The sequence below is a fragment of the Erinaceus europaeus genome, chromosome 17, assembly GCF_950295315.1.
Source record: "Erinaceus europaeus chromosome 17, mEriEur2.1, whole genome shotgun sequence".
NCBI lineage: Eukaryota > Metazoa > Chordata > Mammalia > Eulipotyphla > Erinaceidae > Erinaceus > Erinaceus europaeus.
Genome location: NC_080178.1, coordinates 68,772,940 through 68,800,144, shown reverse-complemented (window position 1 = coordinate 68,800,144; position 27,205 = coordinate 68,772,940). Strand labels below are relative to the sequence as shown.

At 41.4% G+C, this 27,205-nt stretch overlaps 2 protein-coding genes across 2 annotated transcripts; both read left to right on the top strand.

The window, feature by feature from the left end:
- The first annotated feature begins 4,058 nt into the window (after nt 1–4,058).
- LOC103117624 (olfactory receptor 5P76-like) lies at nt 4,059–5,003 on the top strand. Its single transcript, XM_007527720.1, has one exon. It carries the CDS (start codon nt 4,059–4,061, stop codon nt 5,001–5,003), a length of 945 nt encoding a protein of 314 aa, XP_007527782.1.
- Nucleotides 5,004–11,799: 6,796 nt separating this feature from the next.
- Nucleotides 11,800–12,744, top strand: LOC103117625 (olfactory receptor 5P76-like). Its single transcript, XM_007527721.1, has one exon. It carries the CDS (start codon nt 11,800–11,802, stop codon nt 12,742–12,744), a length of 945 nt encoding a protein of 314 aa, XP_007527783.1.
- Nucleotides 12,745–27,205: the final 14,461 nt, after the last annotated feature.

Here is a 27,205-nt window from a genome sequence, read left to right as displayed (position 1 = left end):
TATTAAATCAAGTTTCTATCAGTCTATGTGAACACCAAAATAGACCTAGAAGAATTAACTGACCGTTTGAAATTGGCAGTGTGGTGAAAGATTACTTTTTGTGTGTTCAAACTGAAGTGCTCAATATCCACTACAGTTTGTAATTATGCTCTGTGGTGATTCTCAATTCAATTTTGAGGCTCAGAATCTTCAGAGATTTATTCCTCAGGGGAAACACAATTAAAAGAGAAGTATATAGCCACAATTAGTTCAATCTACTGTGGAAAGAGGGTGAGTTCTTTTGTCATGAGGTAAGATTTGAGCTTTTGTTAAGGAATCTGAAGTAGTGATCTTCCATTAACACTTGAGAACATTTTACTCTGAAATCAGAGTTAAAAGAGAGGGGAGATGTAAACAAGCAATCAGAATTGAACAACTTTGACTCAGCATTCCTCATATATCTTCCTCCAGAATGGAAACTCAAATGATCTTTCAACATTTTCTTATTTATTTATGAAACCTGCAGGCCTGCCTCACCTCTTGTGACGTGTCCTCACTGCAGGTAAGTAGTGAAGGCTCAAACCTAGATCCTTGTGCAGGTCCTTGAGCATAGTACTATGTGCACTTAACCAGTGTGCCACCACCCCGCCCCCTCAAACTTTTCAACTCAATATTGCTAATAAATTTTCTTCCAGTGATATACTATAGGCAACTATTGATATATAAGGATTTTTTTTTTTTTTTTGCCTCTAGGGTTATTGCTGGGGCACCGTGCCTGCATCACGAATCCACTGCTCCTGGAGGCTATTTTGTCCCCTTTTGTTTCCCTTGTTGTTTTATCGCTGTTGTGGATAGGGCAGAGAGAAAAGGGGAAAGGAGAAGACAGAGAGGGGGAGAGAAAGACAGATACCTGCAGACCTGTCTCACTGCCTGTGAAGCAACTCCCCTGCAGTGGGGAGCTGGGGGCTCGAACCCAGATCCTTGCGCTGGTCCTTGGTGTTTTGCACCTTGTGTGCTCAACCCGCTGCACTACTGCCTGACCCCCAATATATAAGGATTTCAATTGAGAATAAATATTACACAAATATATTTGCAGAAAGACTTTGTCTACAGGCCTAAATGCTTTGGCTTTAAGACAATAGCACATCAGACAAAGCTGAGGATATAAAGTGGAAGTTTTGGAGAGCTGGGTCAATCTAGCACCAAGCTGGGTGCTCCTTCAGCTTCTGGGCTATACTTTACTCAGCATGATATATGTGTCACGCTGAACATATTAACTCACTTATAAAACTCTAGTTAAAGCATTGTTACACTGAAGGTAACTGATACATTGATACATGTATACATATATAAATTATCTCTGATTTATTTTTCATGTGTTGGCTTATTTCCATTATTTAACTTATTTTTATTAGTGATTTAATAATAACTGACAAATTTGTGGGATAAAAGGGGTACAATTCCCACCACTAGAGTTCTGTATCTCGTCCCCTTCATTGGACGTTTCCCTATTCTTTATTCCTCTGGGAATAATGGACCAAAATTCTTCATGGGGTGCAGAAGGTGGGAGGTCAGGCTTCTGTAATTGCTTCTCCATTGGACAAGGCTGTTGCCAGGTGGATCCATCCCCCCAGCCTGTTCCTATCTTTCCCTGGTGGGGTGTATTTCCATTATTTTTAAAATTACTTCATAAAAATAATTTAGAATTATAAATGTTCTAATAATATTAAATACATTTATATGAATGACATCATTTGTAAGCCTATTTTGAAATTCTGAGTAGTACTAAGAACAATTTTATATCTCCTTATGAAGTGCAGTTTTGTTTAACTGATAGATCTTATGAAATATACCACTTTGTCCTCTTTTAAAAATGACTACCAGGGCTGGGTGGCGGTGTACCTGGTTGAGCACACGTGTTGCAATGCGCAAGGACCCAGGATCAAGCCCCCGGTCCCCACCTGTAGGGGGAAAGCTTTGCGAGTGGTAAAGCAGGGTTGCAGGTGTCTGTCTGTCTCTTTGCCTCTCTGTCTCTCCCTTCTGCTCGATTTCTGACTGTCTCTATCCAATAAATAAATAAAATTTTAAATAATTTTAATAATAACTACCACATATATTAACAATGAGAATTACTATTATATATACATGACAATAAAATGGAATATATAGATATGAACTACATATATGCACAATACATGATTATAGTATCATAGAAAATATGCTATTTCTAACCTGCACTTTTCATGTGTATGCAGTAAATTTTTACATTACTAGTCTATATTATAAAACCACATGGACATATATATTAGTAATACTCAGCAGTATTTTTGTTGTTCTATCTTCTTTGACTTACACCACAGTTAAGTGCAAAAGCGGAAATAATATAAAAGTGTAGACAATGGACTTAATGGGGTGTAAAATAATTCTTAAAAGAGGTATATGTGGTGCCAGGGATTGAATTTACCACATGCTGGAGAGCCCAGGGGCTTATCCACTGTGCCAACCCCCCAGCCACAATGAGAGAGTGCAGCTCTCTTCATTAAGGAGCCCCCTGCCCCTGCCCCTGCCCCTGCTTGAAGAATGAGGAACATCTTCAGTCACTGGTCTACAGCCAGATGTGCTGGGGGTTTCTGGTTCCTAGGTATTTGAGACAAATAGAGGAAGACAACCCAGTTCGTCCTTCCTTCTTTTCACCCTTTCACTAGAGCACTGCTCAGCTGTGGCTTCTCAGAGGTTTGGGAGATTCAAACTGGGTCCTTAGGAGCCTCAGGCATGAGATTTTGCAGAGTCATTAGGCTATCTCTCCAGCTCTATTCTTTAGTTTAGAGTGAAATACAGAGAGAGTGAGAAAGGGAGAGGAGACAGACAGACAGACAGACAGAACGGAGATGCACCACTGCACACCACTCCTCCTTCCATTGAGTTCCCCCAGGCCACCCAGCTGCTTTTTAAGGCTCAGCTCAGCTCAGCTGTCCTCTCCTGCAGGAAGCCCTAGCTGACCAGCGAGCGTCCCGTTGTGGGGCTAAGTAGATGGATAATCATAATGGTTATGCAAGGGAACTTTCCTGTCCGAGGTTCCAAAGTCCCAAATTCAATGCCTACCTTCCATCAGATCTGAGTAAAAAAATTGCTATGTGTGGTTTATGATGGTGCTGGAGATTGAACCTCAGGTTTCTGAGCCTCAGGCATGAAAGTCTTTTTACTTTTTTTTTTTTTTTTTGCCTCCAGGGTTATCGGTGGGGCTTGGTGCCTACACTATGAATCCACTGCTCCTGGTGGCCATTTTTTGATTTTTTTTTTTTTTTGATAAGACAGAGGGAATTTGAGGGAGGGGAAGAAAAGGGAGGGGAAGAAAAAAAATAATTCTTAAAAGAGAGACTTAACGTTACATGTAAATATATACTTTTGCTTAATTTTTATGTATGTAACTTGCCAGTTTGAGGGCTTGTTTGGAAGTTCGAGCAGGGGAGCATAATTACTCCTATAATTTCGACATAAAACTGATCCTTCTTCGTCAGGAGAAGGTTTTCGTATTCCACCAAGGTTCTGGAGGGAGGCACATAGAGCATTAAGGGACTAAGGGGACACCCACCTAGCCAGCTAGATGAGTTGAATTAACTACCCAATATCCAATGAGATGACAGATGTCACAGCCAGATTATGTATTTTAATTTTTTGCCTCCAGGGTTATTGCTGGGGCTCAGTGCCGGCACTATGAACCCACTGCTCCTGGGGGTCATTTTCCCCATTTTATTGGATGGGACAGAGAGAAATCGAGAGAGGAGGGGGAGACAGAGAGGAAGAGAGAGAGATAAACACCTGCAGACCTGCTTCACCTCTTATGAAGCGACCCTCTGCAGGTGGGGAGCTGGGGGCTCAAACTGGGATCCTTGCACGGTCTTTGTGCTTAATACTATGTGTGCTTAACTCAGTGCTCCAACACCCGACCACTCCCCACCCCAGCAAGGTCATTTTAAAATCCATGTTTTTCAGTTTCTATTAAATCAAAGAACCAAATTTATAATTTTTATCTATTATGCTTAACTGCAGGTTCATTGTGGCGGTGGCAACATTGTCTCATGGATTCCCCTGGGAAAAGGAACCACACAGTAGTGACAGAGTTCATTTTACTGGGCCTGACTGATGACCCCGTTCTTCAAATCATCCTCTTCATCTTCATCCTCTGTATCTACTTGGTGACCCTTCTTGGCAATGTCAGCACAATCGCTCTGATCAGAATTTCCTCTCAGCTCCACCATCCTATGTATCTTTTTCTGAGTCACTTGGCTTTTGCTGACATGGGCTACTCATCATCTGTCACGCCCAACATGCTTGTGAACTTCCTGGTGGAGACAAACACCATCTCCTATCTTGGGTGTGGCATCCAGCTTGGATCAGGTGCCTTCTTTGGAGCACTTGAGTGTGGTGTGTTGGCTGTCATGGCGTATGACCGCTTCATGGCAATCTGTAACCCACTGATTTACTCCACCAAGATGTCCACACAAGTCTGTGTCCAGCTACTGGTAGTGGCTTATACAGGTGGCTTTCTTGATGTGCTTTCTCATACTATTTCTTTCTTTTCTTTCCATTTCTGTGGGCCAAATCAAGTGAATCACTTTTTCTGTGACTTTGCCCCTTTAGTTGAGCTCTCCTGCTCTGATGTCGGTCTCCCCATTGTTCTCTCCTCAATTACTGTTGGATTTCTCATTGCAGTCACAATGTGTGTCATAGCCATCTCCTACATCTACATCCTCATCACCATCCTGAGGATGCGCTCCACTGAGGGACGCCAGAAGGCCTTCTCCACCTGCACCTCCCACCTCACCGCAGTCACTCTGTTCTATGGGACCATCACCTTCATTTACGTGATGCCCAAGTCCAACTATACAACTGACCAGAACAAAGTGGTGTCTGTGTTCTACATGGTGGTCATCCCCATGTTGAACCCCCTCATCTACAGTCTCAGGAACAATGAGATCAAGGGAGCTCTGAGGAGAGAGCTTGCTAGGAAAATGTATTCTTAGCAAAGGTTATTACTTGTAGAGTTTGACATAAATTATAAGATATATACCATAATAGTAGAACAAATAATTCTTGAATGGAAGTAAACAGCTCATGTATCATTAGCTACTTTGGAGCATTTTAGAAATGTAATAATTGTATTTTCTCATATCAAATGGTATATCAGGATGAAGACCATTGAAGATATTTGGCCATGTGGAACTTATTTGTATCATCCACAAGTTAGTAAGACAGATTCTTCTAAGAGGGTGGTGTTTTATGGAATAAAAACAACAGTGCATTTAGGGATATGATTGTCTATGGGGCAGAAAAATTTCAGTGTAGGGACCTCAGAGCCCAGGCACAGAAGTTTTTTCTGTAACCTTTATGTTATCTTCCAGTCCAAGCATCACACGTTTTCACACATCATCCTAAGAGACATACAGGAGTCTAGAGTCACGGTTTTTCAGATTCATGGCCATAATGGAAAAGATGTATCTTATGATACTGTTAGATATAGTTTCAGGGTTCCTTCAAAGTAATCCTTCTCTTTTTAGTATATATGCTGCAGAAGCAAGCACATTCTTCTCTTTATAAGAATAGCTGCACTTAATGTGTGGCATGGGAGATGGTGTAGTGGATAAGTCATTCAGCTCTCTAGAATGAGGTTCTGAGTGGGATACTGGGCATTGCATGTGGTTCCCTTCCCTCCCCTTCCCTCCCCTCCCCTCATCTCCTGTTCTCCTCACCTCTCTTCTCCTTTTACCTCCTCTCCTCTTCCTTTTACACCCTTCCCTCTCCTCCTCTCCTCTCTTTTTTCCTTCTCTCCTCTTCCTATCCTTTCAAATAAATATTAGAAAAAAGAATAATTGTACTTAGGAAAGCATATGTATAAATCAAGATTTTCCTTCATATATAGTCCTTACAGTTTAGCTTCATTTTACAAACAAAGAGTAACTTTTGTTACATGCAACAGTTGTGAGTAAAACAGTTGCCATTTCCTTTTCATCAGGATTCTGGGAATAGAGCATTTATGAATATCACTTTTTGTCCTTAGTTAAGTCAAAGGATTTGTGAGCCTTTAACATGAAGGAGATGTGCTTATCAGTCTCTACCTAGATTTCTAAAACTATATTATTTATGATTCTGTGTAGCCTCATAAGCAAAACATGAAAATTGTGATGGCATTTGAGAAATGGTCACTGACCATGTTTATACATACTCTGGATTCTCTGAGAAAAAAATGAAACACCTTTGGATTTTATAAAAGAGGAACTACTGCCTTATTTCCTAAGAATTCCCAAGAATATTTTAGACTTATAAAATTTTGATATTATATCACTAAACATATCAATACAAAAATAGATATATGCACATTTATCAGACAGGCAGTATGCAGGAGCCGGACAGTGGTGCACCTGGTTGAGTAAACTTGTTACTCTGCTCAAAGACCTGGGTTCTAGGCCCCAGTCCCCACTTGCAGGGGTTGAGTATTTGAGAGTGGTGAAGTAGTGCTGCAAGTTTCTCTCTTCCTCTCTCCATCTCTATTTTCCCTTTATCTCTCAATTTCTCTCTGTCTCTATCCAATACACAAGCAAACAAATAGAACATTTAAGAAGGGTGAAGAATCTGCACTATTGCAGCCTTTAGGTCCATGATTGGTCAACAATTTGTTTGGCTTTCTATGTTAACTCTCTTTTCAGCCACCAGGTTCCAGATGCTACCAGGATGCGACCAGACTTCCCTGGACAGACAACACCACCAATGTGCGTTGGAGCTCCGCTTCCCCAGAGCCCTTCTCCACTAGGGAAAGAGAGAGACAGGCTGGGAGTATGGATTGACCTGTCAACATCCATGTTCAGCAGGGAAACAATTACAGAAGCCAGACCTTCATCCTACTGCATCCCACAATGATCTTGGATCCATACTCCCAGAGGGTTAAAGAGTAGGAAAGCTATCAGGGGAGGGGATGGGATATGGAGATCTGGTGGTGGAAATTGTGTGAAGCTGTACCCCTCTTATCCTATGGTTTTGTCAATCTTTCCTTTTTATAAATAAAAAAATTTAAAAAAAGAAGGGTGAAGAAAAGTTGTATGAAAAGTAGATTTTTACATAAGCAGTGTACGTTCAGAGAGCAGTTAAGACTTGCCTAAACAAGTCGACTCTACAGTCTTCATTAGAATGGCCTGAAGATGCTAGCTTGAGAATTACTTCTGTACAGACAATGCAGCAGAAACTGACTCTAAAACTGCCATAGTCTCAACCACCTGAGACGATGAAACACTTGAAATACCACTTGTGAAATGCTGACATGAAAATATTTCTATATGTTGGGCTAACATCAGAATATCACTGCAATTCAAAGAGGAATCAGCATCTACAGTCTTTAGCAATTACATTGCTTGTTTTTTCTAACAGTCATATTTTTATCTAAACTAGCTACCCATTACTAGTAGCATGTGCTGACATTGTAATTTTAACAAGACTGTGCTTCCTGGTTGTTCTTCATGATATTTATAAGAATTCTCGGGGGTCGGGCAGTGGTGCAGCGGGTTAAGCGCACGTGGCACAAAGCACAAGGACCAGCGTAAGGATTCTGGTTCGAGCCCCCGGTTCCCCACCTGCAGGGGAGTCGCTTCACAAGTGGTGAAACAGATCTGCAGGTGTCTGTCTTTCTCACCACATCTCTGTCTTCCCCTCCTCTCTCCATTTCTCTCTGTCCTATCCAACAATGAATGGCATCAACATCAACAACAACAGTAATAACCATAATAAGGCTACAACAACAAGGGCAACAAAAGGGGGAAAAATAGGGGGAAAAAAGAATTCTTTGGTGGGGCTGGGTGCTGGCTCACCAAGCTGAGCGCCCATTACAGAATAGGAATACATCTCTGGATCCTGACTAAGGATCTGATTTACATGCCCCTATTCCTTTTAAAAGTCATTCTGTGCCTTATAGCCAGAGAGTTAGGAATTTCAGAGTTGGTTAGGCTTCCATTTTCAGAGGAGATGCCTCCTCAGCCAAACCAACTTTCCTTAAGCACAAAGCTCTTCTCTATCAGCTTTGACTTTCTGTGAGATGAACAATAGTTGGATCCATTTTATTGTTAACACTATGACAATTGGTTTGTCTTTAAATTTTTTTAATATTTATTTTATTTATTTATTACCTTTTGTTGCCCTTGTTGTTTTATTGTTGTAGTTATTATTGTTGTCATTGTTGGATAGGACAGAGAGAAATGGAGAGAGGAGGGGAAGACAGAGAGGAGGAGAGAAAACTAGACACCTGCAGACCTGCTTCACCGCTTGTGAAGCGACTCCCCTGCAGGTGGGGAGCCGGGGTTCGAACCGGGATCCTTATGCCGGTCCTTGTGCTTTGCGCCACCTGCGCTTAACCTGCTGCGCTACAGCCCGACTCCCTTTAATTTTTTTTTTACCAGAACACTGCTCAGCTTTTTTTTTTTTTTCTTTCTTTCTTTGCCTCTAGGGTTACTGCTGGGGCTCGGTGCCTGCAGTATGAATCCACTGCTCCTGGAGGCTATATTTCCCATTTTTGTTGCCCTTATTTATTATAGTTGTTATTCTTGTCATAGCTGTTGTTGTTGGATAGAACAGAGATAAATCGAGAGAGGAAGGGACGACAGTGAGAGGGAGAGACACCTGCAGCCCTGCTTCACTGCTTGTGAAGCTTTCCCCCTGAAGATGGGGATCCAGGGGTTTGAACCTGGGTCCTTTTGCACTGTAATGTGTGTGCTCAGCCAGAACCTGCCCCCCCAATAGTTTCATTTTCCTATATGTGGCTGTCCAGTTCTCCCAACAACATTTATTGAAGAGACTTTTTCTTTTCACCATTGGATGGTTCTGGCCCCTTTGGCATACACAGGGGCCCATATACCTGTGGGTTTACTTCTGGGCTCTCTTCCTGTTCCATTGGTTCGAATGTCTGTTTTGTTCTAGTACTACACTGGTTTAATTACTACTGCTTTGTAGTATAAACTGAAATCAAGATTGTGATACCTCCACTGTCTGCCTTTCTTTCTTTCTTTCTTTCTTTCTTTCTTTCTTTCTTTCTTTCTTTCCTTCTCTCTTTCCTTCTCTTTCCTCAAGAGTACTTTGGTCATGTTTTTTTTTTTTTTTTATGATTCCACATAAATTTTTGGGTAAGTGATTCAATTTCCTTGAAAGATGTCCTTGAGATTATGGTTGGGACTGCACTGGATCTATAGACTGCCTTTGGAAATTGTGAATTGCATTTTAATTGTATGTATTATAATTTTAGTTGTATTTATTCTACCATTTTAATTGTATTTTTTCTTGGTGAATCTAACCAGTTGTTTATCCATTTTACTTATTCTTTTGAAGAACCAGCACGGGGTTGGGTGGTGGTGCATCTTGAGCGCACGTACTGCAATGTGCAAGGACCCGTGTTCAAACCCCTAATCCCCATCTACAGGGGGAAAGCTTCACAAGTGGTGCAATAGGGCTGCAGGTCTCTGTCTCTCTGTCTCTCTCTCTCTCTCTCTTCATATCCCCCTCCTCCCTCTCTATATCCCCTTCTCTTAATTTCTGGCTGTCTCTATCCAATAAAGATAAAAATAAATCATTTAATAATAAAAAAAGAGCTCTTGGTTTCAGTAACCTTGATGATAATATCCCCACCCATCCCCATCTGACTTATTTCTGCCCTGATTTTAACTATTTCCTGCTGACTTTTGGGTCTCTTTGTTAATCCTTTTCTAGGTAGCTCATGAATTGAGCATTTCTTAGTCAGTAAGCCAAAGAAATCTGGAATCAAATCAATTATACTCTAATAATTATTAAGTGAAGGCTATATACTGATATGCGCATACCAGATTAAAAAAGCATATATTGACCACTTGAGAATTGACAGTGTTGTGAAAGATTACTTTATGTATGTGTGCAAATTGGGTTCATAATTATGCTGCATGGTAGTTAGAAGTCAATTTCAAACCTCCAGAGTTTTCAGAGATTCATCTCTAGAGAAAAACACAAATAAAAAAGAACTATATAACCACACTTACTTTCATTTGTTTTGAAAAGAAAGTGAATTCTTATGTCATGAGGTAAGATTTGAGCATTTGCTACGAATATGATGTACTGAATTTTCATTTTATATTCATCTTAATAGTATGTATTTTCTCAGGAGTTATATCTGCAAGACAGATATAACAAGAAATAAATGAGAGAGCACACTGCCTTAGATGCTGTTTTCAGCATCACTACTTGGAATTAGCAAGAATAATCTTAATTACCTGCATTTCTTATGTATCTTCCCCTAGAATGGAAAAATGAAGGGTGGGGGTAGAAAGCTTAATGGTTATGTAAAGACACTGTCATGCCTGAGGCTCTGAAGTCCCAGGTTCAATTCCCTATACTACCATAAACCAGAGCTCATCAGTGTTCTGGCATAAACAAACAAACAAACAAATGGAAAATGATATGGTTTTTCAACACATTTGAAACTGGACAAACTGTTCAACATTGCTAATAAATTGACTTTCAGCGAGGGACTCTGAACAGTTACTGATATGTAAAGGTTTGAACTGAGGCTAAAGATCACGTAAACATATTTGCCGAAAACTTTGCATGTAGGTCAAAATGCTTTGGCTTCTGGAGAGTAGTACATAAACCAAAGCTGAGAATATAAAGTCAGATACTATGGAGACTGGGTCAAGCTAGCCCTGGGTGATCCTTTCTCACCTTTTAGTTTACACTTTACTCATTACGTATCATTGTGAAATAGTTCATTCTATAAAAGTCCAAATCACCCCCGGCTCCCCACCTGCAGGAGGTCTCTTCACAATCAGTGAAGCAGGTCTGCAGGTGTCTGTCTCTCTCTCCTCCTCTCTGTCTTTCCCTTCTCTCTCCATTTCTCTCTGTCCTATCCAACAAGAACAACAGCTATGGAAACATTAACAACTGTAACAAGCACAACAACAAGGGCAACAAAATGGGAAAAATAGCCTCCAGGAGTAGTGGATTCATAGTGCAGGCACCAAACCCCAGCAATAACCCTGGAGGCAAAAAAAGAAGTCCAAATCAAAGCATTATAATAGATACTGGTTGACATATACTAATAATATTTTTTACTATGTTTCATGCTCCTGAATATGTACTTGGATATTTTTAAATTTTAAAAATATTTTGACTTGCATTTTTCTAATAAGACTAAATTAATTTTAATGACTGACCCCCATTTGCAATCCGAATTTGAAATTCCTTTCTGAATTAGTCTTAGAACATTATTTTCTGTTTTAAATATAGTCTTATTTAAATGGTATTGTGAACTATGTAACTTTGTGCCCTTTTTAACATAACTACTAGAAGATTTAGTAATGAGAACACTATTGTATAAGACAATAAAATGGACATATATGTACATATGTATGGTATATACTAACATAGGAAATACATATTTCTAGATCCTGTGCTTATCTTTTTGTGTATATTTTGCACAAAAATCTTGCATTATTAGCCTTTATACCAAAGCCATATATACATATATAGCAGACACACTTATCAGTATTTTCTGTCATTCGCATCTGCTTATATGGTTAATTTTTGTTTTAATACACATTGAGTGGAAATGTATAAATGTTGTCAAGATGAAGTTATAAATAGACAATATATTAAAGGTGTCTCCTCTCTAATAATTAAAAAAAATCAGAATAATGCATGTAAATATGCATTTTTGCTTAAGCTCTTTCTTTACAAAGACTTTTACAGTGAATGAATGAAAACAGAAATGAGAATAACTGCTCTGTGACAGGTTCATTGTGGCGGTGGCAACATTGTCTCATGGATTCCCCTGGGAAAAGGAACCACACAGTAGTGACAGAGTTCATTTTACTGGGCCTGACTGATGACCCCGTTCTTCAAATCATCCTCTTCATCCTCATCCTCTGTATCTACTTGGTGACCCTTCTTGGCAATGTCAGCACAATCACTCTGATCAGAATCTCCTCTCAGCTCCACCATCCTATGTATCTTTTTCTGAGTCACTTGGCTTTTGCTGACATGGGCTACTCATCATCTGTCACGCCCAACATGCTTGTGAACTTCCTGGTGGAGACAAACACCATCTCCTATCTTGGGTGTGGCATCCAGCTTGGATCAGGTGCCTTCTTTGGAGCACTTGAGTGTGGTGTGTTGGCTGTCATGGCATATGACCGCTTCATGGCAATCTGTAACCCACTGATTTACTCCACCAAGATGTCCACACAAGTCTGTGTCCAGTTACTGGTAGTGGCTTATACAGGTGGCTTTTTTGATGCTTTTTCCTATTCAATTTCTTTCTTCTCTTTCCATTTCTGTGGGCCAAATCAAGTGAATCATTTTTTCTGTGACTTTTCCCCTTTAGTTGAACTCTCCTGTTCTGACGTCAGTGTCCCTATAATTGTCTCCTCATTTACTATTGGTTTCATCATTGCAGTCACAGTGTGTGTCATAACTGTCTCTTATATCTACATCCTCATCACCATCCTGAGGATGCGCTCTGCTGAGGGACGCCAGAAGGCCTTCTCCACCTGCTCTTCCCACCTCACTGCAGTCACTCTGTTCTATGGGACCATAACCTTCATTTACGTGATGCCCAAGTCCAGCTACTCAACTGACCAGAACAAGGTGGTGTCTGTGTTCTACTTAGTGGTGATCCCCATGTTAAACCCAATCATCTACAGCCTCAGGAACAATGAGATCAAGGGGGCTCTGAGGAAAGAGCTTGCTAGGAAAATGTGTTCTTAGCAAAGGTTATTACTTGTAGAGTTTGACATAAATTACGTGATATATATCAAATAATAGAACAAAGTATGTCTGAATTAGAAATGTCAACTCAGGTATCACTAGCGGATGTCAATGTGATTAGTATGGTTAAGTTTGAATACCTTGTGAAAGTGAATGACAATTGGAACTAGAGAGACAACATGAAGAGGAATTTCATCTTCTGGGATTATGTTTTCAGAACTGTATTTTGGCTTGTGGCCCTGGTCTTATCCCAAGGTCACCATATTGAAATAATCATATTTATTTATTTATTTTCCCCACCTGGTTTATTGCTGGGGGCACTGATGACAACACTAGGAGTCAACCACTCTTGGCAGCCATATTTGCTTTTTTCTTCTCCTTCTCCTTCTCCTTCTTCTTCTTCTTTCTTCTTCTTCTCTTCTTCTCCTTCTCCTTCTTCTTCATTTCTTCTTTTCTTCTTCTTCTTTTCTTCTTTGCCTCCTTTTTTCCATAGGACAGAAGGGAGAGGGAGATAGTGAGGGAGAGAGAAATAGAGACATCTGTAGACCTTCTTCACTGCCCCTGCAGGTGGGGAGCATGTGCTTGAACTGGGTCCTCGAGGATGGTGATATATGCACTTAACTGGGCACACTAGCGGGCCCCCATATTGATAATTCTGAGAGACAAAGTATCAGAAGTCCCTGACTTCCCAGTGATTTTTTTCAGGTAAAAACATGTAATTTCTCTGTGGGAATGAGTAGGGTTCCTGGGTAGAAGAAACTTTTTTGGAGTTATGTATGTTCTTGGTCAGATGTACACCCTACTGAAGATCACGAAATTACCAGATTGCCTCTCCCTAAATCTGTGATTGCCCCAAGAAGCGCTAACCTACATTTATATTATGTAGACAACAACACTCTCTTACTATTCTTATTCGTTGCTTATCATTTCAGACACATATTTCATATTTTTGACAGATTCAAGGGAGTTCATTTTATTCATTTATTGGTTCTTTTATATATATAGTTTGAAATTACACTGAGTTCCTCTGTCACTGTTGAGATTTTTCTGCAACTTGGGAGTAGAGTGAAAAGCAACCAATGATACCCACCCTCATGGCAATTATCTTAGACTACAGAAAGGTGCTGGGGCTATTCCTAGAAAGTTGGTGACACAGAATCTTGTAAGGAGATGTGTTTTGGGGAAGGAAAGTGAGAGTGAAATAAGAGAGGTGAACATTTCAGAGTGTTTCATTATGAATCTCACTAGGAAGATAACAAAGAACAAGAATGCAGGAGGTCAGGGCACTTCTGGTGAAACAATAATTTTTTTTTTGCAAGTCTGTCTGCCACTCATTTGCACATCATTTACCTTTGAGTTTTCTGTTATAGCAATGGCAGTCTTACTCATTTTCTTCCTGGTGAATCCACAGCTCCCAGAGCCTGTTTTTCTCCTTCCTTCCTCCCTTCCATCCTTTCTCCTTCCCTTCATCCTTCCTTTACTTCTTCCCTCCCTCCCTCCCTTTCCTTCCTCCTTCCTTCCTTCCTTCCTTTCTTTCTTTCTTTCTTTCTTTCTTTCTTTCTTTCTTCCTTTCCTCCTTTCCCTTCCCTCCCCTTCCCTCCCCTCCCCTCCCCTCCCCTCCCCTCCCCTCCCCTCCCCTCCCCTCCCCTCCCTTTCCTTTCCTTTCCTTTCCTTTCCTTTCCTTTCCTTTCCTTTCCTTTCCTTTCCTTTCCTTTCCTTTCCTTTCCTTTCCTTTCCTTTCCTTTCCTTGGACAGAGAAAAATTCAGAAGGAGTTGGAGATAGAGAGGGAAATAAAGAGACACCAGCAGCACTGCTTCACCATCCGTGAAGATTCCCCCTGTAGGTGGGGAGTGGAGGCTTAAACCTAAATCCATGCTCAGGGTAATGTGTGTGCTCAACCAGGTGTAACATCACCCGTCCCCTAGTCTTAGAAAAAAAATCAATGCCATGGTGAGTGCAGGTATAACAAATGATAAACTGTCAAATACGCCTTAACTATGACTTTGTGTATTAGGACAGTAAGGAATTGCATCACAGGAAGCCATTAGAATTGACACAAAAATAGACATATGAACACAAATCAGACCCACAGTATCCAAAGATGTGCCTAACTGTGTAGGTAAAACTGAACAGCACACAAAAGTCATTATGACAAAAACAAGTCCTCATTTAATCAATAATGAAAACTTTTTATTTACTTATTCAATGGAATATTTTATTTATTCAATGAAATACTACTCTGCAACCACAAAAGAGGACATTGCGTTCTGTGGGATAAAAATGGAACTCAGGGGATTATGCTTAGAGAACTTAATAATGAGATGATAGTCAATTACTGGATGGTTTTACTCTCTGTGGAATCTAGTGAACTGATATACATGAACTTTCAAAAAGAAAAAATGAACTGTTTCTAAGACTTGTGAGAACTATGGTGGTTAACTTTGGGAGGTGGAAGGGTGAGAATACAGAACTTTGTTGGTGGGTGTGTTGTCGAACTATATAATCTTACAGTCTTGTAACCCACTATTGCTCACAAATAAAAATGAAAAAAAGAAGAAATAAGTGAAGTATACATTCAAAGAGATAGAAAGATTATCTCTTGCTTATAAATTAAAAGTATTGCTATTGTGTAAGTGTCCACATTACAGATTCAATATAACCTCTATCACAGCTCCAACAGTATTTTTCCTGAATAAAAAACAAATATAAAACTGCATGGAAACACAGAAAACAAAGAATAATAAAAACAAGTCCTAGGAAGGTAAAGGAGACACGCTCCCGTTTAAACTATACCATCCTTACCATCTGCTGATCTCAACCAAATCAATACAACCAATGCCACCTCAACATTTTTCACTTTGGACTGTGTCCAGAGGTGCCAGGTCTGGAATGCCAACCCTCCAGCTTCAATACTTGGGTGAGGCCTTTCCTAGCTCACAGGGCTTCCAAGTTCCATGTCAGGTGGCACACTTTCTAACAAAGTTTTAAAACCTAGCTATAGACCAGGGCCCATGAGATAGGGCACATGTGCATATGTATCCATAAGTTAGGGGGAAATACATACCTTAAAGTAAATGGGTACAACAGTCTATAGTGACTCAAGTAAGTACAGTGAACAAGACCTAGAAAAGATGCCATAAAGTACTTAATCAAATAGTTTCTACTTAGACCTAGATACCCTCCTCACCTACTTCCTATTTCACTTCCCTAAATCACTCTAAGTCTGGCCCTGTCAGATAAAGTAAGGACTACAAAAGCTGGATAAGGGCAAGAAGCCAGCATACTCTAATGATGGCTCTTTTGGTCACTACCAAGCCACCCCATTATCTGGGGCCCTAGTCTGGGAATCCTTGGATTCCCACAGAGATATGATGGATCTAGACCTCTAACAGATCCCTCTCTCTCCACCATCACTGGCCATCTCCATCAGGAACAACATCATAAACCCTCCTGTGGACCTCTACACGCACGGCCTTGCCCTTAATGTAGAACAACAGTGGTAGAAACTGCCCCACTCTCTGAAGGGAGGCTGGGTCAACACACTCTGCCATTCAAGGGAGACAGGTCCTGAAATGAGTGCAGCCTAGAATGTTCCTGGCTGTGACCATGGAGTGTGAGCTCAGACTGATAGGGATACAGAGGTTACACAGGTTCCTGTGATAAATACAAATAGACATGGGCTCTGGGTCAGATCAATGGGGTTTACACTTAATGGTATTTATATACTTTTCCCATATTTGGGGGCTACTCTCTGCCCTGATCCAACTTTCTAGCCCTATTCCCAACTCTGACACAATCATCCCAAACAATACTTTTAGTTCACCTGCATGTCAGCTATCTGGCCCAGGCAAAAATTAGTAGTCATGGCCCCCTTGGAATATACCTAAAATAGACTTCCTAGCTTCTTCCAACATGGAGATCCCAAATTGCATCTCCTATATTCATACCTGTCGGTTCCTGATTATTAACCAATTTGTTCTGCTTTATATCTTCAAGCTTTTCAGCCATCAAGTTGCATTTGCTGCCATGCCAACCTGGGCAGATGACCTCACCAATGTGTCCCAAACCCCACCTGCCCCACTAGGGAATGATAGAGACAGGCTGGTGTTATGGATCCATATGTCAATGCCCATTTACATCAGAGAAGCAACTACAGAAGCCAGACCACCCACCTTCTGCACCCCATAAAGAATTTTGGTCCATATTCCCAGAGGGATAAAGAATAAGAAAGCCTCCAAAGGAAGGGATAGGACACAGAATTCCGGTGCTAGGAACTGTGTGGAATTATATCCCTCTTATCCCAAAATCCTGTCAATAATTATTAAATCACTAATAAATTAATTAAACAACTTGCAAAAAAAAAGAAATATATTCTTAGAGAAAAAATAAATGTCTTCGTTTAAAAAAAAAAGAATAGGAAATCAACTCCAAATGGATCAAAGACCTGGCTGTCAGACAGGAAACTATCAAATACTTAGAGGAAAACATTGGTGAAACACTTTCCCACCTAAACCTCAAGGACATCTTTGATGAAACAAACCCAATTGCAAGGAAGACTAAAGCAGAAACAAACCAATGGGACTACATCAAATTGAAAAGCTTCTGCACAGCCAAAGAAACTATCACACAAACAAAGAGACCCCTCACAGAATGGGAGAAGATCTTCACATGCCAAACATCAGACAAGAGACTAATCACCAAAATATACAGAGAACTCAGCAAACTTAGCACCAATAAAGCAAATGACCCCATCCATAAATGGGCAGAGGATATGAACAAAACATTCACCTCAGAGGAGATCCAAAAGGCTAACAAACATGAAAAACTGTTCCAGGTTGCTGATTGTCAGAGCGATGCAAATAAAGACAACATTGCGATATCACCTCACTCCTGTGAGAATGGCATACATCAAAAAGGACAGCAGCAACAAATGTTGGAGAGGCTGTGGGGACAGAGGAACCCTTCTACACTGCTGGTGGGAATGTAAATTGGTCCAGCCTCTATGGACAGCAGTCTGGAGACCTCTTACAAGGCTAGACATAGACCTTCCATATGACCCAGTAATTCCTCTCTTGGGGATATACCCCAAGGATTCCATAATGCCCAACCAAAAAGATGTGTGTACATCTATGTTCATAGCAGCACAATTCATAATAGCTAAAACCTGGAAGGAACCCAGGTGCCCAACAGCAGATGAGTGGCTGAGAAAGCTGTGGTACATATACACAATGGAATACTATGCAGCTATTAAGAACAATGAGCCCACCTTATCTGACCCATCTTGGACAGAGCTAGAAGGAATTATGTTAAGTCAGCTAAGTCAGAAAGATAAAGATGAGTATGGGATAATCCCACTCATCAACAGAAGTTGAGAAAGAAAAACAGAAAGGGAAACTAAAAGCAGGATCTGATTAAATCGAGAGCAGGGCACCAATGTAAAAACACTGTGGTGAAGGGGAGGGTGGCCACTGGGCTTCCCGGCATGGTGGAGGGTGCGGGGGGGGTGGGGTGGATGGTGGGGATGGGACACAGTCATTTGGTGGTGGGAGTGGTGTTTATATCAATCCTATTAAAGTGTAAACATTATATAAACCACTATTTAATTAATATGAGAGGCGAAAAACTGATGATATGTCTAGAACTTCTTAAAACACAGACTGAGTCTTCTTAATACATAGGCTGTCTTTGATATGTTCTCTCCCAAAAGCCTAGACCAGGGAGAACAGAAGCAACCGGTAGCACAGCTATATACAAGATGCTGGGTACTAAACCCCAAACCCTATCAAAGGGACTTTCCAAAGTTAACCCTATCACCAAATAATGTGATGATAACAATAACAATCCATTGTCTTCTTGAACCCTAAGACAACAGGAACCTCACATTTCCACTATAGAGCCTATATTTCCCCCAGTCCTGGAACCTTAGGGTGGGGCCCACTTTTCTGCATGCTGCTCTCAATTCAAATCAAATAATATTGCATCCACGGATCGCAACCTAATCAACATGAGTGCCACCCCAGCATGCTGCACTTCAGACTATGACCAGAGACGTCAGGTGTGGAATGACAACCCTTCAGCTTCATCACTCGGGTGAGACCTTTCCTTTCATAGTATTCTCTAATTCCATTCCAGGTGTTCCACTCCCCAATAAAGTCCCCAAACCTAGATATAGTCCAGGTCCCCTGAGATAGAGCATGGGTTAACCCGTGCCCATAAACTAGGGAAAAATATATACCTGAAAGCAGAAGTACACAAGAGCATGTAGGAATACCCCCAACACTTCATCTGCATTATTACAGTTTTTAGATCCATGATTGTTCAACAATTTGTTTGGCTTTGTATGTTAACTCTCTTTTCAGCCACCAGGTTCTGGATGCTGACCAGACTTCCCTGGACAGACGACCCCATCAATGTGTGCTGGAGCACCACTTCCTCAGAGCCCCAGCCTACTAGGGAAAGAGAGAGGCAGACTGGGAGTATGGACCGACCAGTCAACGCCCATGTTCAGCGGGGAAGCAATTACAGAAGCCAGACCTTCCACCCTCTGCAACCCACAACAACCCTGGATCCATACTCCCAGAGAGATAGAGAATGGGAAGGCTATCAGGGGAGGGGATGGGATCTGGAGATTGGGTTATGGGAATTGTGTGGAATTGTACCCCTCTTATTCTATGGTTTTGTTAATGTCTCCTTTCTTAAATAAATAAAAAGAAAGAATAGGGAAGCTTTCAATGGAGGGAGTGGGGTGTGGCACTTTGTTGGTGGGAATTGTATCCCTTTCATCCCACAATCCTGTTGGTCATTATCAAATCATCAATAAAAAAAGATGGGAGGGGGAGTTGGGTAGTAACGCGGCAGGTTAAGTGCAGGTGGCACAGGGCGCAAGGACCGGCGTAAGGATCCCAGTTCGAGCCCCCAGCTCCCCACCTGCAGGGGAGTCGCTTCGCAGGCAGTGAAGCAGGTCTGCAGGTGTCTTATCTTTCTCTCTCTTCTCTGTGTTCCCCTCCTCTCTCCACTTCTCTCTGTCCTACCCAACAACAACATCAATAACAAAAACAGTAATAACCACAACAACGATAAAAACAAAACAAGGGCAACAAAAGGGAAAATAAATAAATGTAAAAAAACAATGAGGGGGAGGGAGAACACCAGAGGGAAGCAACTGGTGATGCACCAGCTCAGCTCACCTGTTACCATGCTCAGGGACCCAGATTTGGGCCTCGACTTCCCACCTGCGGGGGAGGCTCCATAAGCATCAACGCAGGTCTGCACATGCTTCTTGGTTTCTATCTCCCCCTCCCTTCTCAATTCTCTCCATTTTATCTAATGAAAAAACAAAACAAACAACTGGAGGTGGTAGATTAGTCCTACAGGCACTGAGTCCCAGCAATACAACCTTGGTGGTGGAGGGGGGGAAGAGAGAAAGAATGAGAGCATTGGAGAAGTGGGTAACAGTGTGAGACAGAACTAGTTGTCTGGATTTATTTCAGTTTTCCCTTTGAATAATGAGCTATCGGTGACCTGGGAGGTGGTTCAGGGAATAAAACACTGGACTCTCAAGCATGAGGTCTGAGTTTGATTCTTGGCAAGATTTATGCCGAGGTGACACCCTAGTTCACTCCTTATGCCTTCAAAAATTAATTAATAAATGAAGTTTTTAAAAAGTGAGTAATTATTGTCGTAATAAAACATGCATAATACAATCATAATTATTTAGGCATAGTTCATGGCAAAATTTGAGTTCAGAATGAATATTGGTAGCCAGTGTTTTGTTGAGGACACAATCTCTCTCACTTCTCCCTCTCATTAACAAATAAATACAACACTAAAAATTTCTTGGGATATACTTCTCTGTTCCTTTCAACTATATTTCTGGGGGCTCCTGAATGCAGTCTCAAACTGCATCACACTGGGATGGGGCTCAAATTTACAATCTGACATTTTCCAAGCTCAGGGAATCAACCACTGACCTCCCACCCAATTCTGCTAATGATGAGAAAAAGCTGTGTGGGTGATATTTCCTAGTAACACGCGCGTGCTCAACCAAGTGCGCCACCACCTGGCCCCCGGTGGTATTTTCTTAACTGGCCTGAACCAACATCTCACAGAAGGTTGGTTCTCCCTCCTTGTCAAGACCATAGCTAGTGCCTTCTGAAACAACAGCACACTGTGTACCACAACGAAGGCACGATGGTTCCCAACACTGAGCTGCTTGTGTTTATGTCTAGCACAAACCATTCAAGCTTGCTTGGAAGTTATTTCCTTTTAACTTAATTGGATTTGGGAGTTTTCCTGGCAAAATAATCCCTCCCATTTAATCTCAACCCAATGGACTACAGAAAATGTTTGAAAGTTTGGGGGAAGACTTGCAGTAGATTTGGTTTAAAATGTACACAGTATGGTTTGCAAAGTTTTGCTGTATCATTTATACACCTGCTAAACACACTTACAGTGTTAAACTTCTTGCTCCTTCGATCAGGGTTTTGAACATGGAGCTTCCAGTTTCCCAACCCGGGACTCCCCCACTGACCTGTCACTCAGTCTGCTTGCCACGGCTTCTTGTCTTCCTCTAATGATCTCTGGCCAATGAGCGAAAGCTCTGTGGGTGCCACCTCCCTTCACTGACCTGAACCAGAAGCCCAGTGAAGGTCCTGGTTCTAAGTGCCTGTTAGGACCATGTGTAAACCCGGGGCCTCACACATGAATGCTCTTCTCTCCACAACGGAGCCACCTTCATAGCTGCTGTATTATAGTATACAATGAACTGGCATATCTACTTAATACCTAAAGATTGCATTTGGAGTTTATAGAGTATCCTGTCCTCAGATGCATTCTACTGAGTGTCCACAAGAGAGCAACGTAACACCATATACACTTTGTCTGCAAACCTTCCCTTCAAATGTATCCTTCCTGTTTCTTGCTCAGTTGATATATATATATTTTTAAATACTTGGAGTCAATTGACTTTATGTTTCTTTTTAAGAGTTTTTAATCATTTCAAAAGATAGAGAGCGGCAGGCAAAATAACTCAACTGACAGAGTGCAGGGCTTGCATGCTTGAGGCTCTAGGTTCCATTTGCTATATTTCAGGAAAGATGTCACTTATGGAGGTGTAATACAGGCCATCCCATCGAGGATGTGAGCATTTACAGGTGTGGAAATACATGAAGGTAACACGTTGTTAATAGCAACACTGACTGAGCACTTAGTGTGACCAATGCATTGTCCAGGTACCCACCCGTGCAGACCCACTGTGTGTTCACACTGAGTGGAGAGCATCCAAGGCTGTTGGAAGAGAAGAAAACTACCTTCCAGAGACCAGGGAGCTTGTTAAGGACTCAAGGCTGCTGGGAGATGGAGTGGTTTGGTTGGTGTGAGGAAATGAGAAAGAAATGGCTGGTCACTACCCTATGATCCTGCAATTCCTCTCCTGGGGATATATCCTAAGGAACTCAACACACCCATCCAAAAAGATCTGTGTACACATATGTTCTTAACCCGCTGCACTACCGCCTGACTCCCTCAGACGTGTTTTATTAAGCACTTGATCCTAGTATTTACTGCCTGATGTGCATTTAAGAATCTCTGCCTTATTGTGCAAGGGGTGGTTATCCACAGTGGATAAAGCACTGGACTCTCAATCATGAGATCCTATGTTCAATACCTGGCAGCACATAGTGATATCTGGTTCTTTCTCTCTTTCCTCCTATCTTTCTCATTAATAAATGGAATATTTAAAAAAAAATCTCAGGGGCAGGCAGCGGGGCACCTGGTTAAGTGTTAACATTACAGTGCATAAGGACATTTCCACCTACAGGGGGAAAGTTTCATGAGTGGTGAAGTAAAGCTGCAGGTATCTCTTTGTTTCTCTCCCCATCTACCTCCCCCCTTCTCCTCTCACATTCTGTTTGCCTCTAACCACTAAAAAATACATCTCTGCCTTAATTTTCAAAGACTTTTTGTTGACACAGATACTTAGCCTCCGTTCCAGCTGTGTCTGTGGCTAGGATTAAGGCTCCCTCTGTGCAGGAGAGTGACAAGTCACTCTGTACCTGAGGCTGGAGTCCTGTTGTGCTTGTAACTCAATTGCTGTGGGAAATACATGAGGATTCATTGGCTTTGAGTCTGTTTGGTGTGGATGTTTCAGCAGATACAACTCTTGCCCAGCAAAGCTCTCGGTGCATAAAAGGCACTTGGAAGGATGGGCCTAAACCCACTCTCCACCAACACTGGTCATATCCCACTTCCTTCAGGATTCTCATCAGAAGCCCTCCTGTGGATCTGTACAAGACCTTGTCCTCACTGCAGAGCAATGGTAGGGACTGCTTCACTCTCTGAAGGGAGGTTGGGTCAACATACTCTGCCACTCGAGGAAGACGGGTCCTGAAATGAGTGCAGCCTAGAATGTTCCTAGCTGTGACCATGGAATGTGAGCTCAGCCTGACAGAGGCAAGGGGATTACACAGGCTCCAGTGCTAAATATGAATAGACATGGGCCCTCAGTCGGATCAGTGGAGTTCCTAATGGTATATACATACTTTTCCCATATTTGGGAGCTACTCTTTGCCCTAATCCAGCTTTCTACTCCTTTTCCTAACTCTGACACCATCTTCCCAGACAAAACTTTTACTTCACCTGCATATTTGCTATTGGGCTCAGGTAAAAATTATTAAAGTCATGGACTCCTTGGAACATACCTACAATAGACTTGCTAGCTTTTTTTTTTTTTTTCCACCCTAAGATTCCTATTCTTGCTTGTTCTAATCATACCTTTGGGTTTCTGCTTATTGAACAAGTTGCTTTATATCTTACCACCTTTCAGTCACAAAGTTGCTGGCACTACCATGATGCCATCCTGACCTCCTCACCTGTGTGTCCTGGAACCCCACCTCCCAGAGCCCTACTCCACTAAGGAAAGATAAAAACAGGCTGGGTGTATGGATCCACCCGCCAATGCCCATGTCTAGTGGAGAAACAATTACCGAAGCCAGACCTTCCACTTTCTGCACCACCTGGCCCCCAAAGTTTAGTCTTTAATGCCTGATTGAAACTGCTTAAAAATCATATGTACCATTTCAAGGGAGATATGTAAATAAATGAGTCAAATTGTAGGGGCTGGGTGGTGGCACACCCAATTGAGTTCATACATTGTCATGCATACGGCCCCAGGTTCAAGGCTCCTGACCTGCAAAGGGGAAGCTTCAGGAGCTGTGAAGCAGTGAATGAATGCGGGATGGTCCCACTCATAGATACATGTTGAAAAATAAGAACAGAAAAGGAAACACAAAGCAGAACTTGCACTGGGTTTGATGTATTGCACCAAAGTAAAAGACTCTGGGTGGAGGAGGAGGGAGGGGTTTTTAGGTCCACCACAGAGATGTGAGGGTGGGGACTCAGACCTTTGGTGGTAACAGCGGTGTGAAACTATACTCCTGTTAACTCATAATCTTATAATCACTACTAATTCAACAAGTCAGGGGGAAATAGATGGAATATTTCACGATCTTTAACTGCCTAGATTTTTTTTTTTAATTTGCTTTTCTCCCCCTTTTGTTGCCCTTGTTTTCTATTGTGGTTGTAGTTATTATTATTGTTGTTGCTATTAATGTCATTGTTGGACAGGAAAGAGTGAAATAGAGAGAGGAGGGGAAGACAGAGCAGGGCAGAGAAAGATAGACACCTGCAGATCTGCTTCACCGTTTGTGAGGCGACCCCCCCTACAAGGTGGGGAGCTGGGGATCGAACCTGGGATCCTTATGGGGTCCTTGCACTTTGCGTCATATGCGCTCAAACTGCTGGGCTACCACCAGACCCCCAACTGCCTAGATTTTAATAATGTGTATATATTCCTTTAGTATAAGCATTTAATGTCTCAAATTCTAAACTGATTGAATTCAGACAGAGTGTAAATTGTTAGAGCATTTCTAAAAAGAACTCATTTTAAAAAATACTAAGTTACCTAGAAATTTATATCAGACTGGCCAAATCATTTACTCTTGTCAATATCTAAGATATTGCTACTAACAGACATCATTAAATAACTTAAGTCATGGTGAGGACAAATATAGTACAGCAAATCCTAACCATGGGATTTCCAAAGAAAAACAAGCTTCCAACTAACTTGGCTATAATAATAATTATCTAATGCCATATTTTTAGTTTCTAAGACCATAAGGAACCTTCCCCATTGTCTTTAAAATCCATATTTTAAAAAAAATCTATATTTCTCCCAGTCTGGGAACCTGTGGGACTTTGCTTGTATTTCTCTCGATCCCTTACCCTGTTTACTACCTCTGCTGATCTCAACTAAATAAAATAACAATAATTAGAAAAAAACAGTACCAACATGCCACATTTTGCTGCCACTGCTTTTTCACTTCAGATTGTATCCAGAGACATCAAGCCTGAGATGTCAACTTTCCAACTCCAATAAACTGGTGAAACCCTTTCTAACACATGGGACTACCCAGTTCCATTTCAGATAGCGTGCTCTTTAATAAAGCTACAGATCCTAGATTTAGGCTAGGGCCTAGGGCACTGGGTAGTTTGTATATGCATATCCATAAGTTAGAAGCAACTATATATTAATAGTCCTCTATGATTAGATTTAGGCATAAACGCTCAGCAATCTAGTAGAATGGCTTAGAGAAGACACCATAAATTTTCTAATCAAGTATTTATTACTTAGACCTAGACATTCCTATCCCCTACTTCACTTCCCTTAATCACTCTATTTACTCAAATAACTACACAAAAAAACAAGTAAAATATATCTCCTAATCTCTTCTGACATCATCAGCATTATTTTCACCCCTTGATAATTCTTTAGAAGAAATACAGCATACAATTGGCTAAAACATACTGGCATATATATATATATATATATATATATATATATATATATATATATACTAAAGGACAACTACTGACCCTAGGACAACCTTTATTAGAATCAGCAAACAAGTAAATGTAGTAAAACTCAAGGTTAAATTAGACCCCACTAAAATCCTAGGTCTATTTCCTCTCTAACTTGAGGTCAGACCCCATAGACCTAATACTAGTTTGGATACAACAAATAACAATGTTTTAATAGCTGGGAGAAAGTCCAAGCTCACCAGATAAAGAAGGGACTACAACAGCTGGAAAAGGGTAAGAGACTGGCTTACCTTAATGATGGTCTCTTTGGTCACTACCAGGCCGCTACATTATCTGAGGTCCTAGTCAAGGACCACTAGGATTCCCCTATAGATATGATGGGCCAAGACCTCTAATAGACTACTTTCTCCACCATCATTGGTAACATCCATAGGAACATCATCATAATCCCTTTGGAGGGCATCTCTAGGACCTTGCTCTCACTATAAAGTAGCAATGGTAGGAGCTGCCCCACTATCCAAAGGGAGGCTGGGTCAGCCTGCTCTGCCACTCGAGGAAGACTGGTCCTGAAATGAGTTCAGCCTAGAATGTTCCTACATGTGACCATGAACTGTGAACTCAGACTGAAAAGGACTTGGAGAATATACAGGTTCCTTTGTTAAAGACAAATATACATGGACCCTTGGTCAGACTGATGTGGTAAACAGTTAACTGTATTTATATATTTTACTTCAAGCTTGATAACTACTTTCTGCCCTAATCCAGCTTTCTAGTTCTGTTCTCAACCCTGACACCATCTTTCCAGACAGTATTTCTAGTCCTATTCCATGTTTACTAATAAGTTCTAACAAAAATTACTAAAGTCATGGGCCCAAGGGAACATCCCTAAGGTAGACTTCCTAGCTTGTTAACACCCTAATATCCCTATTTTTACCTGCTCTATTCCTACTTTCTGGTTCCTGTTCATTAAAGATATTGTCCTGCTTCACAAACACCAAGTTGCAGATACTACTGTGATTCCATCCTGAAATCCCTGGGCAAAAAACCTCACCAATGTGTCCCAGGAACTCACCTTTCTAGAACCATACTCCAGTAGGGAAAGACAGAAAAAGGATGGGGGTACAGATCCACCTGCCAATGCCCATGTCTAGTGGAGAAATAACTACAGAAGCCATAACTCTTGGTTATGCACCCCAAAACTAATTTTGGTTCATACTCCCAGAGAGGAAGAAATATTAGGGGAAGATGACTAATGGGCTCTGAAACTCAATTCCATCAGGACCAAGAGAGAGAAGAGGAAAAAAGGATAGACATTCGGAAGCAGTAATAGCTATACGCATAACTTAAAAGGAAGAGAAGGGGAGTCAGGCGGTAGCACAGTGGGTTAAGTGCAGATGGTGCAAAGTACAGGACCAGCCTAAGGATCCTGGTTCGAGCTCCCAGCTCCCCCACCTGCAGGGGAGTTGCTTCCCAAGCAGTGTAGCAGGTTTTCAGGTGTCTATCTTTCTCTCCCCCTCTCTGTCTTTCCCTGCTCTCTCCATTTCTCTGTCCTATTCAACAACGACAACAATAACTACAATAATA

Coding starts and splice junctions, on each gene's coding strand:
- LOC103117624 (XM_007527720.1), top strand. CDS start 4,059: ATGGATTCCCCTGGGAAAAGGAACCACACAGTAGTGACAGAGTTCATT.
- LOC103117625 (XM_007527721.1), top strand. CDS start 11,800: ATGGATTCCCCTGGGAAAAGGAACCACACAGTAGTGACAGAGTTCATT.